Source organism: Ambystoma mexicanum, chromosome 7q (assembly GCF_040938575.1).
Source record: "Ambystoma mexicanum isolate Mex_15411 chromosome 7q, UKY_AmexF1_1, whole genome shotgun sequence".
Classification (NCBI taxonomy): domain Eukaryota; kingdom Metazoa; phylum Chordata; class Amphibia; order Caudata; family Ambystomatidae; genus Ambystoma; species Ambystoma mexicanum.
This window is the reverse complement of record NC_090941.1, coordinates 1,087,863,081-1,087,883,177: the sequence shown is the minus strand read 5'-3', so window position 1 is coordinate 1,087,883,177 and position 20,097 is coordinate 1,087,863,081. Positions and strand designations below refer to the sequence as shown.

General features: G+C 43.4%; 1 protein-coding gene across 3 annotated transcripts in view; it reads right to left on the bottom strand.

The window, feature by feature from the left end:
* LOC138528635 (transient receptor potential cation channel subfamily M member 2-like) overlaps nt 1-20,097 on the bottom strand; it is a 613,775-nt gene that overhangs the window by 52,508 nt on the left and 541,170 nt on the right. For all 3 annotated transcript variants that reach the window (XR_011284191.1, XM_069640449.1, XM_069640451.1), the window contains one exon: nt 8,577-8,709. Coding sequence is in view for 2 of the 3 variants with exons in the window: in XM_069640449.1 (XP_069496550.1) it covers nt 8,577-8,709 (133 nt within the window). In the remaining variant the exon portion in view is untranslated. The remainder of the gene's footprint in view (nt 1-8,576; nt 8,710-20,097) is intronic.

The window sequence follows — 20,097 nt, the reverse complement described above, 5'->3', positions numbered from 1 at the left end:
GTTGAAGTATCACCTTGTGCTAGTATGCCATGCAGAAGGAAGGAAAACAGCCTTCAGAACATGATTTGGATTATGCAAATAACAGTTTATGGCATTTGGACTCTGTAACAGGTCCACAGTGTTCTAACACTTCCTGGATGACGTTTTGAGGGACTACCTAGATGTGTTTGTTATAGCACATATCAACAACATCCTGAAATAGTCTAACAGTGAACAAGCACACTAACTGCACTTGATGACAGTCCTACAATGATTACAGGAACACATGCTATGCACAAAGCACGAAAAATGGAAGTTCCATTGTTTTACAATAAAGGTCCTGGGCTTTGTGTTGTTGCTTTGAGCTATCGTCTTAAACAGAAAGAAAATCCAGGCAGTCTTATACTGGCCCACCTCCTCAACAGAAAAGAAGTACCAGATTTAATGAGGTTCGCAAACATCTACCGCTGCTTTATTGAAACATGTGTAAGGCTGGTAGTGTCCATAACACGGTTGTTAAAAAATGGAAAGATGTTCCTCTGAGATCAACAAGTGGAGCTAGGATTCTAAGCATCAGTGCTCCAGATTCATCCCAAACATCCATGGTCGAAACTGAAACATCCAGTTATGCCTTAGGACATATACTGCTGCAAAGGGAAAATATCTCAAATCCTCTTCACCCTGTGGCTTTTTATTCCAGAAAACTGAATACATCCAAGCAAAACAATACCCTGTACTTCATAAAGTTTGATTATGTACTGATGTAAAAACTGGACGCTGCAAATCAGAGAGCTGACATGTTTTGCAGATACCCCGATTCTATCCTCTAAGAAGGAACCAATATCCATAGTACCCCACGTGAGTATTGTGGGAGCAGACAAAGGACACAGACAAAGGACACACAGCACTACTCTTAACGCTCAATCTCTCTGCAGCTTTCAACACCATCAACCACACCATTCTACTATACATCCTCGTCCACAGGATGAATCCCTCTGGCACTGTACTCGACTGGTTCACCTCCTTTCTCAATGACAGGACACACTTTGTCTCCATGCTCCTTTGCACCCTTATCGATCAGACCCCACCCCTGTCAAGTGTGAGGTCCCGCCAATCTCCGCCCTATCTTTACTCATCTTCAACCTATATGTTGAATCCCTCGGAGAGACCCTTAGCCAACACAACATACATTTCCACTAATATGCAGATTACACACACATATACTTCTAAATGTCATCCCCTTCACAACTCCACACCCTCATATGCTGTCTTGCCACTATCTCCAACTGGATGGCCACCCACTTCCTCAGACCCAACCCCTCCAAAACATAAAACCTCCTCATCTGCCCCCCAAGGCACAAACCTGACCTCACCCCCAGAATCAAAGCACTCGCCATGGACAACCCACACATATATGTCTCCACACATGTTAAATCCATTGGCTTCACCATCAACCTCCACCTTTCCTTCACACGCCACGTAACCATGGTCACCAAAACATGCAATCTACAACTAAACCTCCTATGTAAAATCAGACATATCCTTCCTCCTGATGACTTCTGCAGTCCAAATATGGTTCTCTCTAAACTGGACTATGGAAATGCTCTTCTCACTGGACTCCCCAACAACATCCTTACCCCCCTGCAAGACATACAACACGAAGGAGCCAGACTCATCCTCCACCTACCCAAACATTTACACATCATCTCCACTCTTGCCCAGCTCCATTGACTCCCCATAGCTCGGAGAAATGCCTTCAAACTTCTCTGCATCATATTCAAAGTCATCCACCTCAAGACTCCATCTTACCTTCATGTCATACTCAAACCCATCACCTACACAAACACCAGAAAATGCAGCCAACACCTTCTACACATTCCACTCTGCAAATTCACATGCACACAAAAACAAGCATTTACCCACTGGGCACCCAGGTCATGGACCATCCCACCTCTTCACATATGCACTGCATCCTCCATCACCACTTTCAGAAAGAGTCTCAAAACGTACCCATTTCCCCACACATAACCCTGCCCTCCTCAACTACTATCAGTTGTCTATCCTAATCTTCATATCCTTTCCTGAAAATATTTTGTAACTTCTTTTTTCAGCTCCCGCCTTTTCAATATTTGAACCATCTAAGGCGCTGTGAGACCCTCTGGGTAGGGCCAGCGCTAAACAATTCAAATAAAATACAATTAAAAAAAGAAAGAAGAACTTTTATCAAGTTATATGAACTTGAAAATGCATGTATGAAAAACAAACATAAGCAGAGACCGTTTTATGATAATTTAAACACTAAATATTGACACATCAACACATGGCCCTGAAAAAGCACAACTTGTGAAGCACATGGTGGCCAGGATTTAGAAGCCTTTGCCAACAATCACTAGGAAATGGATCAACTAACAACAGAATTATACAGTTTATTGGATACACTGCTTTTCAATATTAAGTTAACATATTTATTCAAATACTGAGCATTTGCCCAAGTACAAAGGTACTAGAATTCTGGGGTTAGAAACCGACCACTGAGTAATCCGGGAAACAACCTGGGCATCAAAGATATTGACAAGATGTGCAGAAATGGGCTGAGAATTTTGCATAGAAAACATGCCCCAAAACTGTGTGCGCCAGGCTCAGAAAACTCAGAATTTTTATAATGGTTTAACAAGATTGATTTATACTTCGTAAGCCATGATACAGATATGGTTGTGGTTTGCTGAATTTAACATCATATACAGCCAATGCGACTGTGGCTACAGATTACAAGGAAGACGGAAAACCTGCGGCAACAGTATCTAACGTAGGGCGTGATATGCATCCAGATGAAGCTTATTATCATGTTTCTGTGTTAATACTTCTTGTGCATAACCCTCTATCTCTTGGCAATATAGAATAAAAGGTTTTTGATAATCAGGCCCCCCCCTCGCTTGATGCACTAGCAAGGCTCGCTTCACTTCCATGAATGCTTTCTCAGCTTCTGCTGACCACTATAGCCGCTCGGGCATATGTAAAGGAGGCATTTCCTGTAATAAACCCACCATGTTGGTGTAACCTATGTGGTGAACGGAGGATAGCACAGGGGGAACGCGCTGGTCTTGGAAGCGAAAGCAACAGAGGTTCGAATCCCAGATCCACACTTAGAAACTGAACTCAGGTACGGCATTAGGCATGTTAAAAAAACCAATAAAAATAAATAATATCAATTGCTGGTACTGTCCTATAGACCCCCCAAAAGAGCCTTATTTGTCTAATTGCTGTCTGCTTATACAATTTTGGAATAGTTTCTATACAGGAATTTGTTCTTTTCCTGGTTCCTGCTGATATGTTGTGACCTAAATAGTGGACGTTTACACAATTGTCATTTCAGCTTGGAGGCTTTATGTTATGTTATGTTATGTGCGTGCTTATTACGTGCCAGTAGCCCGCAGGTATCAGGGCGCGGGAAACCAGGAAGATCAGAAACACGAAACACCTCATTAAGACAGGTAGAAAACCTAGGGAAACGAAGCTCTAATACTGATTGAAACAATGAGGTTTTTAGCGATTTCCTAAAACTCTGGTAATAAGCTTCAAGCCGTATTGCCATCGGCAACTTGTTCCAGAGGTCTACTGCTTTCGCCGGGAAAGATTTGCCTTGCCTAAGTACGGACTTAGTCCCGGGTCTGTTCAGCGTGCCCCTGTCGGCTGATCTTAGACATCTTCCAGGAGCATAGAAAGAGAAATGCTTTTTGAAGTAGCTAGGGGCCTCTCCATATAGGCATCTGTGAATTATAGTCATAGCCTTGAACCTGACTCTCTCCTCCACTCTTAGCCAGTGTAGTGCTCTTCTCCCTGTTGACACATGTTCTCTATTATTTATGTTTTTAACTATGCGAACTGCGTCGTTTTGTATGACTTGGCACTTTTGAATCTCCCTTTTTGTGGCTCCTTGCAGGAGAGCGTTGCCATAGTCAAGTCGCGACAGGATGATGGCCCTAGCGATTGTCGCAGCATTGACTTCATTAATGAAGGGTCTTATTGCTCTCATAAGTCGTAGATAGTAGGTGTTGTTTTTCTGCAGGTATCTTACCTGTACCTCTGCGCCCACTGAGGCCTCTACCATCATCCGGAGAGTTTTAACATGTGGCAACACCGGGATGTTAGCGTCCTTGATGGTAAAGGACTTATATTCATTCCCTAGTTTGCATCTGGCCTGTCGCGTGCCGAAAATCAGCAGCTCTGTTTTGGTATTATTTAAACACATCCAATGATGTCGCATCCAGTGGTCTATGATGTTATAAACCTCTGAGATTTTAGCACTATCAGTGGTGTAATCACCAGTGAGTTCAAAGATGAGCTGCTTATCATCAGCATAATTTGTAAAGAAAACGCTGATGTGTTCCAAGAGTTCGCAGAGGCTTCTCAGATATAGATTAAACGAGAGAGGTGACAGGCTAGCTCCCTGCGGGACTCCGTAATGGATGGGAGCGGCCTTGGAAAAATTATCACCTCAATGTATTCTAGCACTCCGATCTTTGAGAAAGGATGATAACCAAGCCAAAGCTCTAGGGGAACAACCAACAATGTTGGCCAGTGCCTCCTGAAGGAGCTGGTGATCCACCAAATCAAAGGCCACGCTTAGATCGAGAAGCATGAGAATCCCTGTTTTGCCTTTATCTCTCAGGCCCAACATATGCGACTGGAGGTCCAGCATAGCAGATTCAGTGCTATGGGAGGCCCTAAAACCTGATTGTTGATTGTGCAACAGCTTCCGGTCTTCCACATGTTTTTGCAGTTGGTTTGTGGCAACTTTATCTAGCACCTTAAAAATAAAGGTCGAGTTAGTGATGGGCCGTAGGTTCCCAGGATCTTTGGGGTCCAATCCTGCTTTTTTAACTAGTGGGGTAATAGTTACCTCCTTGATGTCCTTAGGCACCACCCCTTCACTGAGAGATACATTTACTATCTTCGTTAAAACCGGTAGGAAGAGTTCTTTGTGCTCCAAAATAATGTTGCTAGGCAGAGTATTCTCTGCACACGATGTCGGTTTCATCTTGTCTAGGACCTTACATAAATCGTCCTCTGATTTGGGTAGGAACTTAAAACTCCCATTTGCTTCCGCATTAGTAGCTGCGGCTTGGCTGACGGGTCTGTCACTATCGCTTCTGGCTGTAATTATGTAAAGTCAGTTTATGCCCTTTCTCTGCTAAGGCTATCAGAAGCCCCAAAAATGTCTGACATAAATGCTTCATATTCCACTTATTGGACTAAAACTGAACCCCCTGGAAATTGGATTTCATCCACATCCTTTTTCAGTATTTGTGAGGAAAGGGTTGGAGTCTCTCTGTACCCTTGCGCGAGGCATGTTCATTTTTAAAAAAAAATGTTTTATTTCTTTTATTTTGTTCATGTAGTCTGGTGCTCAGAATGCCTGGGTGAATAGAGAAGGAGGAGAAAGAAGAACACAAATTGACTACCGTAATACATATAGCTGTAGTTGGAATACATGAAATATAGTAGAGGTTTAGGTTTATTGGAAAAGTAGGAAAAACTGCATTTACTGCCCTCAAATCCTGCGCAAATCTGTGCACATCCCAGCCAGGTTATTATACTGACAGAATTAGGGTATTGCACAGTCTTGTGGTAGGAACCATAATCCTATGATGCCTTGATTTGATAGCTATTGAGATACCCTCCTCTGTTGCTGGTTTCAAAGGATATTGTCGATTTTGTGGCAATAGTTGTGTTGTATCTATTTGAATGTACACTGTCAGCATTCGGTATCAACCCCATGTTGAAACCACAACTCTTTGACAACAACTCTTCTAAATCTGCCTCCATTGCCCCATCATTCTTTTTCCCTACAGGTTCTGCTTGCACTTACCATCCCTTCATTGTCATGTTCATTTGGGATATGTAGGAGGACTTCAACCGGAGAATGGTAAATGGTACATCACAATTTACATAAGTCTCGTCCCAATAGAATTACCAGTGACAAAATGCTCAGAAGAAATTAATGCTTGTTTGAGATTGGGGCGATAGACACAGATAAAGTTTAGCTCGATAAAGAATCACAGTATTATTAGAAATACCCAGAACCTGAATGAGAGTGGTGCCTTCGGGAACTCTACAGATTAAATGGCTGGAAAATGTGCCGATCTATCTACCATAAACAGCACAATTTCCCCATCATATTTGTAATGTATAGATGTACCTTCCTAGTCAACTTGTATCAGAGTATGTAGGGTGACATCACTTTCCCTGTGGGTTTTTGTTTGACCTGTGTTTGAAACGTTTTCACGTTTATGTATGAAAAAGGAGGGTCTGAGGGTGTAGATGCTACTACAGCTTGGAGTAAAGGCCACTTTGGGCACTCAAACATCCAATGGCCTTTCATGCTTACAATAGTGGAACATAGTGTTGCTCATCAGAAATGTACTTTGATTACCCTCTTGGTCTGGCACAACCTCCCTGACCGCAACTTCTTCCCGTTGGTGTCCTGTTCCTGTTGCAACTGCTACCCCCTACCTTCCACATTCCGGTACACTGCCTGCTCCTGTTCTTACTGCTGTTGTAAACTCAGCAAGTGAAAAGAAATCAGTTTGCTTCCCACCAACTCTTTCTTCTGTTCCTGACAAGAAATACAATGATTCACCACTGACACCAGTTCCACAAGGGGCTTTGTTTGCCATCTCACAAAAATAGATTTGAGAGGTTTTAACAATACTCATGCAGGTTTATTCATACCAGAATGCTGAGCAAACACAACCTTGAACCAATTAAGATTAGATGCTGATGACTCATCTTACGTTTGATTGCAATAAATCATTTTTGCCCAATCTTTCATTCTCTGACATCATATTATTGGAATTTTCTGTATTAAATTATCCTAGGCGTGTAGCACTTTTATTATGTTCCCACATGTTTAGTGGGTTAGCCGCTCTCTTGAGTCAAATGCTGGTGCCTAATTGTGACCATTATCACCCTCACATGCTCATTTATAACAGCCCAGAAGGGGTTGTAACACCGGCTCTGTGTCTTGAACTCCTCAGTCAATCTCTCTGGCTCTTCCCTGATAGCCGGAAATTCCTTAGACAAATTCCCTGGTATCCCTGGTGCATGTGCTTTCACAAGGCTACCGGCATCATCAGCAGACACAACCAGTAACTGGCCCAATGGGGCTTGCAGCTGTGTGTTCACTACAACATATTTAGCCCCCGCCCCTGAGCACCTGTTTCCAGTCCCACTATGCACACTGTTGTGGTGTTTTCACAAGGTACTCTGCACCATCTGTAGGAAGCTGCACCATCGATCAGGGAGAGCTGAGTGGGTTTGCAAAATATAGGCACTGCAAATGTAGATGAGCATAGGTCACTTACGGGAGTAGCGATGCTAACTTACATTCTGAGAGGTTAAGCTAAAGTCAGCAAGGGCACTACAAATGAACATGTAGAAGGAGCAGTGACTGCACAATATTTTAGCACATAGATGATAGTATAGCAATAAGATCAGTGGCACATGGTTCTGCGCTATTTCGTTCTGTAATAGATGTCTTGCACTATAAATCCTCTCATACACCGGCAGACATCCTTGCGGTTTAGGAAGCCAACATACATGTGGTAACTTCTCTGATTGTCTGGTTTTGCTGGATCAGAAAGAACAGGCACAGTCCAACACACTGCATGGTATTGTTGCATGGGAAGTCCCAGTATTGACATTCTCTGCAGCGGTGAAGACATCTTGTGAAAGAAGTCTTGAAGAGGTAGAAGGAACAAGTTACTTACCTGTAACTCCTATTCTCCAGCATTGGTATCTTTCATGAATTCACATGCTCTTAAATATTCTCCATCGTCAGGCTGGGAATCCTCAGTAACATTAAAACAGTTACCTTTACATTTTAAAACGGCTTGTCACTTTATTGCTCTATTAGCCATTTTGGGCCATACTGCATATAGCCAATTAGACAGGTACCATTAGCTCCAACCCTGTTGGCCATCTTCAGATTTGTTACCAAACGTTAAGTGTTGGGAGTGCTTGAGAATTATCTTTTCTAAAATTGCTACGGTTTTTGTCTATTTGTTTATCATTTTTCCATCAAATCTTTTGGTTAGGTGCCGCTCTCACTCACATACACACTCAATCCCTCCACGACTCACTAATGCAATAAACAGTCTCTAGTCGATATTAATGTCACCTTGTTCTAATCTCGCTTTTGATGGAAACCTTGTAATGGATTGGGCTCCTAAGTGCCCACAACTTTAGTTAAACACTAATTGCAGTGGTGCCCATCAATCTATCTTGTATGATGCTTTGTGACCACTGATTATCAACTCTTCTCGAGGATTGTGTAGGCTGGGGGAGGAGGGCATTCAGGAAGGTGTAAGCAGGATAAGGGGAAAACCACTCATAGGGAGATGAACCTCTACAGAGGTGTCATGTCAGAAAGTTGAGCATGGTTATGTTGTATTGTTCATCATGCCTGCAATTGCCTTCTCTGAGAGTTAAGTGATTGATTGGAGCCTGCACTTCCCTTTGCTGATGGGTAGATGTGACATGCTGGTGGCATGATCAACACAGGTCAGTGTGAGTGGGTGGGGTGCATACGTTCTTACTTCTCAGAGGTCTCCCTGGTCTTCTGCTCCGTGCTCTGTCTCTTCTCTTCCCTCTTATTTAGGAGATAATCTTCCCTGCTCTCAGCCTCCCATGACAAGAGGGATCGATTCTCGTCCTCATCGAACCGGTACACTGGAAGAAAAGGCATTAATAAGTTACAATGAAGACCACAAGTGTGTTCCATGGAAAGGTTCAAAAATAGCTTCAACCTTATCTGAAAAACATCCAGTTCACCCAAAACACACATTTCTTCATTTTTTCCTTTCTTTATTTTTAAAAAGTGTATTTTGCTGATAAGGTGCTGGGCAGTCCGAACGTCCAAGGGATCAACTAAGAACACCTTATGGTGGAATGGAAAAATCATCATTTACAGTATGTAAAAATGTTACGTACCTTAATGGAAGAAACTGCACAGCTTGAAGATGCTGGAAAAATATATCGTCCATTGACAGCTCTAGTCTGCAAATTACCCCTGCCTGCTTCAATAGAATCGACTAGGGATACAGGTGGGGCAGGGGAGCTGCATAATATTTCGCTATATGTAGATGATATGTTATTATATCTAAGTAACCCTCTGGAAAATGTCCCAATTGTATTGAAGGTCCAGGACAAATTCAGGAAGTTGCCGGGTTTTCAGATTAATAGGGATAAATCAATGTTATTCCCTTTGGCAGGATTATGTGCAAACGGAAGGACGATCTACCAGATAGGGGTCTAAAATGGGAATTGGAATCGTTTCAATATTTCATAAGATGATAGAAACATTTGTTATATAATATGGGCAAGAGATTATCGGGCATAGGAGATGCCATTCATTTTTGGAAGACGTTACCTATTTCCATGAAGGGAAGGGTACCACCTTGCAAAATGGTGGTGATCCCCAGGTTATTGTATTTTTTAATGAATATGTCATACCTTCTTATTTTTCAAAATGTTAGATGAAAAAATAGCTAAGTTATTGTGAAATACAGGGAGATGTGGGGGAGCTCTGAGGACATAATGACGTAGATACGAGGATGGGTGGCTACATTTTTCAGATTTTGAGATGTATTTTATAGCGGCGCAATTGCAATCTGTAGCCAGATGGGATTCCTCACCGGAAGGAGAAATCGTGGGTCTTTTGGGAGGTAAAACGACTCACCGGCAGGGAGTTGAGCTGCTATGGCATCCCATAGGGTTTAAGCATAGGGTTTAAGGGCACTTCTGTTGTCTTCATGTGATACGGGAGCTATGGAAAAAGTTGATGAATATGTTAAAGGTGATGAGACTTTATTGTACAGAGTTACCGATAGGATTCGATGCACCAATGGTGTTATCCAGGAAATCTATAGGGTTGGCAACATTGGAGGGATTTGATTGGAGGGTTCTGGGGGATTTTTCTTAGTAGGGCAGCTAATGACATTTGATCAATTAAAGACGGAATTTGGTTTGTTGACTGGTCATTTTCTTATGTATACCATGATCAGTAGATTAGCTGAATTATGGGAATGTATTCCAGAAGAACCAGAGATGAAGTTGCTGATGCAGACGTTGTTAACATTAGAGGAGGAAAGACACAGGATTACTAGACTGTATAGTGCCCTAAAGGTGGTTCGATCACCGGAGGAGTTCGTGGTCAAAGGTAAATGGGAGCAAGAAATGGGCTATTCTATTACAGAGAAAGACTGGTCCCAAATATGGGAGCAGGTGAAGGTCTTGTAATGCATGTTTTCTATTAATTTAATGTAATTAATTACATAGGGCATACATGACCCCAGCCAAACTGCATAGAACTAACCCCTTGATGCATGTGGTGTAAAATGGGATCTGCTGACTTTGGCATATGATCTGGCAGTGCCTGGTGACCAGCAGAAATTGGAGGGGTGCGATGGATTGAATGAACTCCGTGTTGAAGAGTACTTATGAATGTTCCCCAACAGTTTGTTTGCTGGGTTTGATTAGTGGGGAAAAATGCCCCAAACCTCGGCACAGGATATCTTGCTTTATGATGGTCTTGGCCAAGCATAGAGTAGCAATGTCTGGAAGACTGCCTTGGGTCCGTCAACGGGGCAGTGGCTTCATGATGTTCAACGATGGAGAATGGCAGAAGTGGAATATTTGAGGAGAAATAGACAAGAGGATGAGGAGGAGAGGGCAGAGATGGATTGTGGTCAATTATTAAAAGAACTGTCTTCTTCTCCAACGCAAAGGATTTGGCAGACTGGGAGGTGGCACACCACCTACAGGTGGGTCTATGTCATTTCATCAACATTCTTTTATCTAATGGGTTTTTTAAGAACATTTTTCAATGAAAAAACAAATTTATGGGTGTTGTTTTTTCTCTATTCCCAACCCCGCCACCCCTTATAGGCACTTTCCCACCCCTCCACCCTATATTATTCGATTCATTTTTTCATAGAAATATTTACATAAAAAAAAGCATTGAAAAAAAAGACGGTTGATGAAAGGACGTTGTACCCTACAGGTGTGGAAACTGTATTGACAAGAGGAATGTGGGGGCCAGCACCAGAATTATTGGGTAGAGATGTAAACACTGGTACTGCTTTGGCTACGATGAGGGCACAATGAGGCGGGGTTCAAGTGAGAGGGAGGGGGTAACTGAGGGGGTGTTGTACATTTATGCATCATTGAAGAGGAGCAGGGTTTCATTGGGGGTTGTTCTTGTCAATGTTAATTATGGATACGACTGGATATGGCATGTTCTATTTTAGTTTTATTTTATGGAAAAAATGAATTTAAAAGGATTTTAAAAAATAATAGAATCTATTGTACCTGCTCTCTGAATCTCTGACATTCTGAGCTGGTAAATTTCCCGGCAGTATGCTTTGCCCTAGAATTTACAGGGACGTTGCAGTCTGTGGACCACTGCATGTATAGGGGCACCCCAGACAAATGAAGTGGTAGCCCACGCAAAGAAGGATGCATATTCCAATACCCACTGCATCATAATATCAATGTGATGGATTGAGCCTGGCTTGTCTGTGTCAACAACTCTCAGGTGCAATGCGACAAAATGCCTTGTGAAGGGCTTGAGGTGGCAGCTCCTTGCATTGTGCCAGGCAGAGAGAACAACATGCTTGCGTGGCAATCCTACAGCTGCTTAACTTCCCACGTGCATGCCACAACTCCCCAATCTGCCTCTGCCATGCGTGGAGACAGACTAGAATGGGCCAGAAATGGCCCACTGAGCCTGTTAATCTTCATACTTAAATATGATTATTCCGCTATGTCAAAATTATATCAACACACTTAGTCCTAACTCTCCTGATTCCTGGTGGTTCCACATATTTAACAGGCTTTCAGAACCACCTCTTTTGTTAGTCCCTGAAAGCTTATTGTAGAACTAAACCTCAGCTGGAATGTTTACATTTGAGGTATTTCAATGGCTGTGCTGTAGAATATCTCCCCAGGCTATGCAGAAGTAAGTCCTCTCATCTCTTCTCAAGAGTTTTTAATTCTACCCTTGCATTAACTAATGTCTCCTCTGGACTGTCTCCAATCTCTATTTCTTCATTTGGAGATGCAGACTCCTGAAATGAACGCATTATTCCAGGTGACACTTCAACAATGATTTAAACATTACTCAAATGTACTATTATGTGTTGGTTATTGCTTTCATTAGACCCCACAATAGTGTCTTCTCCAAAATACCCTGTGTGTTGTCTTTGGAGCCTTTGAGGTCATTGGATAGGATGACCTGAAGAGGTCGCTCTTATGATTTGGTCTCTGTTTCGCTTGCATCCATTTTGTATGACTCCCGGGGTTTCCCATCACCGAGTGCATACCCCATCAAGTACTGTAGAGGTGGAAGGGTCCCTAGCAACTGAACCTCTAATGTAGATCTGTCAAGGTTGAATGACCTACATTGAACCCCTCTGCTGCTCCCACCATTCTTCTCCATCTCTTGCCAGTGATTGATACATTGTCATTTCCTAGGTCACCTCATTTGTGCTAGCCTACACCACTGAGTTCCCCTAAAACCATAGTCCCCAAACCCCACCATCATTCCAGGTCATAGAGATCTGAAATGCACTGGTAGCAGTCCGTAGGATAGCTCAGGGCTCACCGCCACCCATTCTCTGTCTCAGTGCCTACTTTGCGAACCCTAGACAAATCTGATTTGTTAATTGTGACTCTCTTTCAACTCCTACGCTGAGAACACCTAATTCCAGATCAGGATGGACTCAAACTCAGCTCGACTGACCCAGGAGCAAGGCAAGCCCATCTCGACAGGCAGGAACCGCATTGTTGCTATTTGCGGTATATGCGAGGAGCTGAACCACACTGAAGTGGCACTTGTTTGAAAATTGCCTGTTGCGAGCTGTGACCATCACATTGTAGTGCAGGAGTCTCCAGAAGTCCTCCCTCTTGTCCCCACGACTGAGGCCCAGGAACACCAGGATCTGCAGAGCTACACAGGAACTGAAGTCATCTGCTGGATTTTTCTTCAAGGTACTGTAAAGTCTGAGAGAACTTACCTCTTGTTCTGCCACCTTGCTTGTCCTCATTGGAGACTTATCTTGGTTTTTCTTGTAGAGTTGCTTGTAGCTTCTGTACCTCTCAAGCCTAATCAGCTTATGGCCCTACATTTCTTCTATTCTAGCAAGACTTTTTAAACATTGTGAAAGACTTTCTACTTACCTACAAGAAGTGCTTCAGTTCACCTTTACTTTTGCTAACTTAACATTGGCTGGCCTGACTCCCTGAATGACTCATCTCTCTTGTTTATGTGTTTTGCCTTCCTGCCAGGAAAGTGTTTTGAAAGTACTTACCTGATTAAGAAAAACTGTGTGAATACTTGTTTTATTTTGAACTCTCTTCTCTTTAACACTACTCTCAAGAATATTCTAAATGCAACAGTGATTGATTAATGTCAACAGCACCCTAGCTATTGAAGTCACATGACGGTGTAGGTAGTGCTTGTATGTCATACCAAATGGGTATTTACTGATTTAGAAAACTAAGAGTGTGGACCTTGTGTGTAAGAGTTTATTTGAATACTCCTGTACAGCTCACATTGACCCCTCTTGAGATAGGCCTGGCTGCTCAACACGCTACCAACCTGTGTAGTACAGACATATACCAAAGATTGGGTTCCTATTGCCAGGAGGTCAGGGTTGTTGTAGTGCACCAAAGGGTACTGCATTCAATCTAGCCTAACAATTGCTCAGGTAAATATATGCTTATGGACACTCATGATAATTACCCTCAGTGTGATACTTTTTGTAGAGATGTATTGTTCTTCATTGTGGCAATTACATGTTTGAACATAGGTACTGCTATCGTGCTAGACCTATGCACAGCTGTGATACCTTTTCAGTTTCAGTGGGTTTGTTGAGGTATCCAGCAAACCTCCATTGGAGGCAGAATGATCTCGTCCGATCCTATGAGAACTGCACTGGTTACCTCTCCTAGCCTGCAGGATACTCTTCAGATACAAGGCAACTACCATCAGAACACCCTGTCTTCATTTCCTCAAAACTCCCCAGCTCAGGTAGTACACACACCTACAGCAGTCAGAACATCGGCAAGGCTCGAGGTAAAACTGGCCCACAAAGAAAACAAGCATTGGCAATGCCAACAGTTTGGGCTTTTTTTGTAGGCATGGGAAAGGCACTTTCCAGGCATGCAGTGGTATTAACTAGCCATTGCTTGTAGCAGGTCAAAATTGTGTGAATACCTGGGCATCTAATAGCAGTGCCTGGCACCTACCTAATACTTATACACAAGCCAGAACTGTTGGCTTTACCAATGCTTGTTTTTAACAGGACTTCAATGAAGGACACGCATAGTGCTTATAAATCGAGTGGTTGAAGGCAGACCTGGTTAAGATATTTTTATTACACCAGTAGCGGTTTTACAACTTTAATTAATTCATTAACTCTCAGAAGACTGTTTTGGAAATAACACTAGCAGGCACTTTAAGTGCATAGTTTGATGTTAAGGCCTAAATAAAGCGAGGTCAAAGAGTTCCCATGACGAGGTGTGTTGGGCAGTGAGGGGCAGGAACTGGGTGAGAATGGCCATAGGAATTAGTATGGCCATGGGCAGTCAATGGGTGGGCAAATAACTGGACAACACCTACAAGCTGTGTGTCCCTTCTCATATGCCATTTCTCACTATCCGTACTCTAATACAATATTTTTTGCTTATAGGTGTCACAAGCAGCAACTAAAATAGCCCAAACTAAAAACAGGTAGCAAGCCTTTTCTTGCTTGGTCTATCCTATTGCAACGCTGTCTTTATCGACATTGAGATGACCCCTATGCTCTTGGAATTCAGGGTGAAGCTTAAGACCCTGTTCCTTAGTGATTACTGTGAGAAACCTGAAGGTGTCTCACCCGCTAGTCACCGGGGATCTGTCATCCAGGTGGCCAGAACAAGGCCATTGGTTTTGGATCCAGTTCCGGGGGTGGACCAGTGCGGGAGCATCAACTGGATGTGGGGTCTTCGGGGAGTGGATGTGGGACACCGGCTGGCGAGACCCGGTATCCCCTTCTCTTTAACACCTTTACCCCATCCTACCCGGTAGGATACACAGGGACTCAACCTCCCCCCACCTTTTCCAACACAAACACTTCTTCACGGACAACACACTGTGAGGGAAAACGCACCCGAGCCGTATACCTGTCATGTCCCACTGCAATGGTCAGGCAGGGTCAGGCAGTTACTGATCATTACACATACCTGACTTCCATCACACTTCCCCAAACGGATAAAAGGCGGAGAACGAAAGCACACTCTGAGCAAGGCAAAGCACACGAGGAAGCAGCAGTTCCAAGATGGCAGTTTAACATGAGGCGGAAGACAGCGAGGCCGAAGAGGATTGCAAGGAGGGAAGTGCCCTTGACCTTTTCACCGAAAGACTTTATCTTTCATGAGCCTTAGAGAATAGGAAACGTAAAACCTGAAATTAAAGCTGAAGATTCCTTCATTGTGTGTCGGAGGTACCCAGGACTCTACCGCGTCGATAGTCAAGGCGGGAGAGGCGTTTGCCGCTGTGGTACTACCCTTGGCTCCTATAACAAAGCAGCACCAGTGAAGTCCGCACAGCCGGTGAGTTGGGGAGACTGATACCAGACCAGTCTGTGTGGAAACCAAGGTTGCAAGCAGCAACATTGTATAAAGAAAATTGAAGTGAACAGCGAATGAAGCATCTGTGGCAAGCATTGCAAATATAATTAAAACAGCAGATGAGTGACTGAACTTTCTGAACTTTGAAGCTAAGATACAATACCGTAGAGAGAGTGGTCTGGCATCACGTGGGTACCCATTTGAAAGTCTCTGTTAGGTATCTAATTGAAAGGTAACAAACGTTAAAAGAAAAATAATTGTGAAAACAAGGGGTCCTGCTACGGGTCAAGCCAAAACCTGTGCACATTCAACAGTCTTCGATGCTTGATGTAAAAATACATCATACATTGGTCCAAGCCCGGCTGAGGGAGACTAATTGTGTTAAAGGGATCAGAGCCCACCAGAGCAGGATCCGGGATGAACCCTGAGTCACCCAAAAAAGCAATATCCTACGAACATTGCATAGAAGGGATCTGAGCCCAGATGAGATGGATCCAAAGTGATGAACATTGTGTTAAAGGGATCTGAATCCGGCTGAGGAGGATCTGGGGTGAACAGTGAATCACCTAAATTGAATAATTGTGAGAATCTAAAGAGGAAAGGTACTTGTTGTTTATTTGGTTACATCAGTCCCTCTAGGTGAAGACATTTTGAGAGCAAGAAGACTTGTGCGTCGAAGGCTATGATGCTATTGCTTGAACTGTATCCTCATGCTAAATACGACAGAGATTGTGCTACACTCGAGTGAACCACCTTGTCCCGTGCTGAAAACATGGGCAAGGGAGGCCAACGGCCTGAATATCCTGACATATCATTTTGAACACTTCTTTCTTTTTCATAACCTTGTTTCCCACAGGTAAGGACTGGCAATAGTTTTTTTTAGTATAGGCCCTTTTATTTTGACAAGACACGACTAGGATTGAGTTATTATCATTTGATGATCGTAGCTTGCTCACATCTGTAGATGTAGGATTAGATAGGCGTTTAGCACACCCTTATGTGAAGTTCAATATACACCCTTGAAATGTGATCACTTGTGTCTGTCTTACTTTTGATGCCATGCCTTCCTTATATGTGGTGTTAGGAATGGGATGTGACTCAATTGTGGAACCCATAAGTTCCAGAAGCTTAATCATAGAGCCTCAGACCCATCCGTTGCCACAAAGGAATCAATACGCTTTGATATCTGTAGCAGCAGAGAAGCTACTATCCCTCCCGGGAAAAGAGCAATGATTCCCACAGACTTAGTTTTGATACCCCCTCCTGGATGGTATATAAGACTGGCCTCAATGTTTGGCCTGGAAGTTTGGTCTAGACGTTTTGGCAGGCCTCATAGATCCTGACTTCCGGGGAGACACAAACATACTCTTACAGAACGATTGTGAAATTCCATTTGAAGTATATCGTGGGGACAATTACTGAAGGAGAGGGAGTAGAAAAGGGAAGTTCTTTTCTTCCTGAAACAGGGATTACTGTGTAGAAAGGAAACATCCACACAAGGCCCAAGTAAAACTAAGTTAGTAATCCCCAAACCGTACTGGAAGATCATACTAGAAATTGCGAAATGTCATCTGAGAAGGGGACACTTAGGACAATCTAAACCCCAGACACATATCATTAGGAGGTTTTACTGGCCAGGTATCCATGCTGTTATAAGAAATCTTTATTCAGACATGTGAAAATTGTCAGAAAACCAGTACTCACATTCCATTACCTGCCCCTCTGAAACCTTTACCAGTAATAGAAGTTCCTTTCTCAAGGATTGGGATGGATATTATTGGATCTTTGGAAACCTCTAGACTGGGTAACACATATGTACCCGTGATTGTAGATTACACAACCAGATACCCCGATGCGTTTCCCATGTGGAACAACACCGTCCAGCAGATTTTAAAACACTTATTACCATATTTCTCCAGAGTTGGTTTTCTGACGGAAATCCTGATGGATTAAGGATCCAATTTCATGAGCAAGGTTATGGGTGAAATCAAGGAGCTGCTCCATATCAACACCTTAAGTACTTCAGTTTATCATCCTCAAACAAACGGAGTGGTAGGAATATTCAACAAAACACTCAAAATAATCCTGAGAGAGGGTTCCAGCATGGCCGCCGAGCACTGAGGATGCGTGCAGGCGAAGCTCGTCAGGCTTAATTTATCACTTGCACAACAAGCAGCTTATTTTACAGATATATCCCAACTTTTAAGTGTGCAAATGCAGTGTCGGACGATCTGGAGTCCAATGTGACAAGAAATAAGTGGACCATGACTCAGACAAAGCCACAAGCGTAGGTGCAATATAAACGGGTGATGCCCATTCTGCAACAGGAAGAGGTACCCGATTGCACCATCGGAAGACACGGAGGAAAAGATCAGCATTGGACCTCAAAGCTGTGTAATAAAGAATATCGGCCGGATCTGCTATCTCTCTACCCTCCTCCCCTCTGGATATTTGGGCTCATAGTGAAACATTCATCGCCAACGTAGTGCTCCGGGACCGGCAGAGGAGCAGAGCAGAGACTGCAAGGATCAATCTAGCCCTACGGGCTATGCGTCACAGGTGGCGGACCGCTACGGCAAACAACGTTTGAATCAACACAAACGCTGCAGAGAAAGCGCTGTGCATTAGCAGAGGAGCGCAGATCAAGACAATCTCACAAGGACCCTCCTGGTAAGGAAGCGTGCTGCTTTATGTCTCGGTGGGGAGGGATATAATAACACAGCCCTTGGCCTGGAGCCACGGACACTAAGCTATAGCCAAGCCAAGCAAAGTTTACAGCGTGTGCTGCTGAAGCATTTGTGCACGGTCAGTAATACGCTCCCACTGGTATACTGCGCCGGAGGACACGGATGTGAGACGTTACTCAGCCTAATCTGATTCCTGCTGATTGGAACACAGGGGAAATGATTCCGCCTAGACATTGCATAGTTAGGCTAAAATATACCCAGCAATGGTGCATTCCATAAAAACTGCCTCAGAATTTGGGCCATGGTAATTGAGAAACAGCTAAATCACCAATATACTCGGTGTGAAGAGCTTTGTTGCAGCTGTGCCCTTACTTTGAACATTAGACATTTGTAAACAACATCTGAGCTAGTGCAAAGGGTATTTCAGCTATAAGGTGTACAATTGTCAGGCCTAATTTGCTACCCAAGTCTATTAGACATATAGAGAACTTGGCGGAACGCACAGACCTGCCATACAGGTATTCCATAATACATCCATAATACAGTGAGACCAAGGTATGCCATAAACAGAGAGATACACGCCAACGGACACACTATATGGTCTCACTTTTTCTTTAAAACTGCTAGTAGTACCGTCCAGGAGGACAAAATATCAGCAGTTCTTGGGATTAGGATCAGCAGAGGTGAAAGGTCTATGATACTCAATTATACTGAGGGCTTGGTATATCCATTGGTAAAGGGAGGGGCTACCCACAGATATTACCATATCTTCAGCCATTTAAGTCACTGGAGGCATAGCCTGCTGGAGGGAGCTATCATATGCCGTGAGCAAAGAAAAAAGTGGTTTTGGCAGGCCGAACAGAGTCACAAGCAAACAAAGAAAGCCCACTACAAAATATCTGGGCCAGAACTCTAACACCCAGAATCCAGGCCATCCTACCCAGACAAGGCTCGCAGCAATAGAAATGGCATGTGCCAAGGAGGACTTTACGAAAAGTTTCCAAGACTTTCAAACCTCGTTTACGGCGACATTCCAAACACAGTTCACGGCTTTTACATCAGAGATAAAACAGGCTCTTACGGAATTTAGGAAAGTTCTGACAGATCTGGTAGACCCAACTGATGCAAATGAATGTGCTATGCAAGAACTGTGTCAGGACAGTAGGCAATCTGAAGAATTGGTGGAACATCTTGCGAGGGCTACTCGTAATTTGGAGCTACAATGCGAAGACTTAGAAAATAGATCTGGCAGGTCAAATATTTGAGTCAGAAATCTCCTGGAATCTGTGAGCGATCTGGAATTAAAGGAAGCAATAATAACAATCTTCAAGGAACTACTAGGCGGGGAAGAAGAAGAAAGGATACAGTTGGACCGAGTTCACAGAGTGGGTCCGAAGAGATTGGATCCAGGCACGTGCCATAGGGATGTGTTGGCAGCATGCAGGGAGTACCTGCAAAAGGAACAAATACTGAGGGCCGCAAAACAGGCGGAACCCATTACACACAATGGCTCACACATTCAGTTATTTCAAGATCTGTCCCCTCTTACCCTGCAGAAGTGTAGAGCTATGCAAACAGTTGTGAAAACGCTGCAAGCTAAAAAGATAAGATATAGATGGACATTTCCGTTTGGCGTGGCATTTACTCTTGATGGGAAACAACATAGAATAACCTCTAAAGAAGAAGGAATGGAATTGTTAAAAATAGAAGAAGCGATGGCTCGCCACACCTCTACACAGCCAATAGCAGGGTCAGCGCG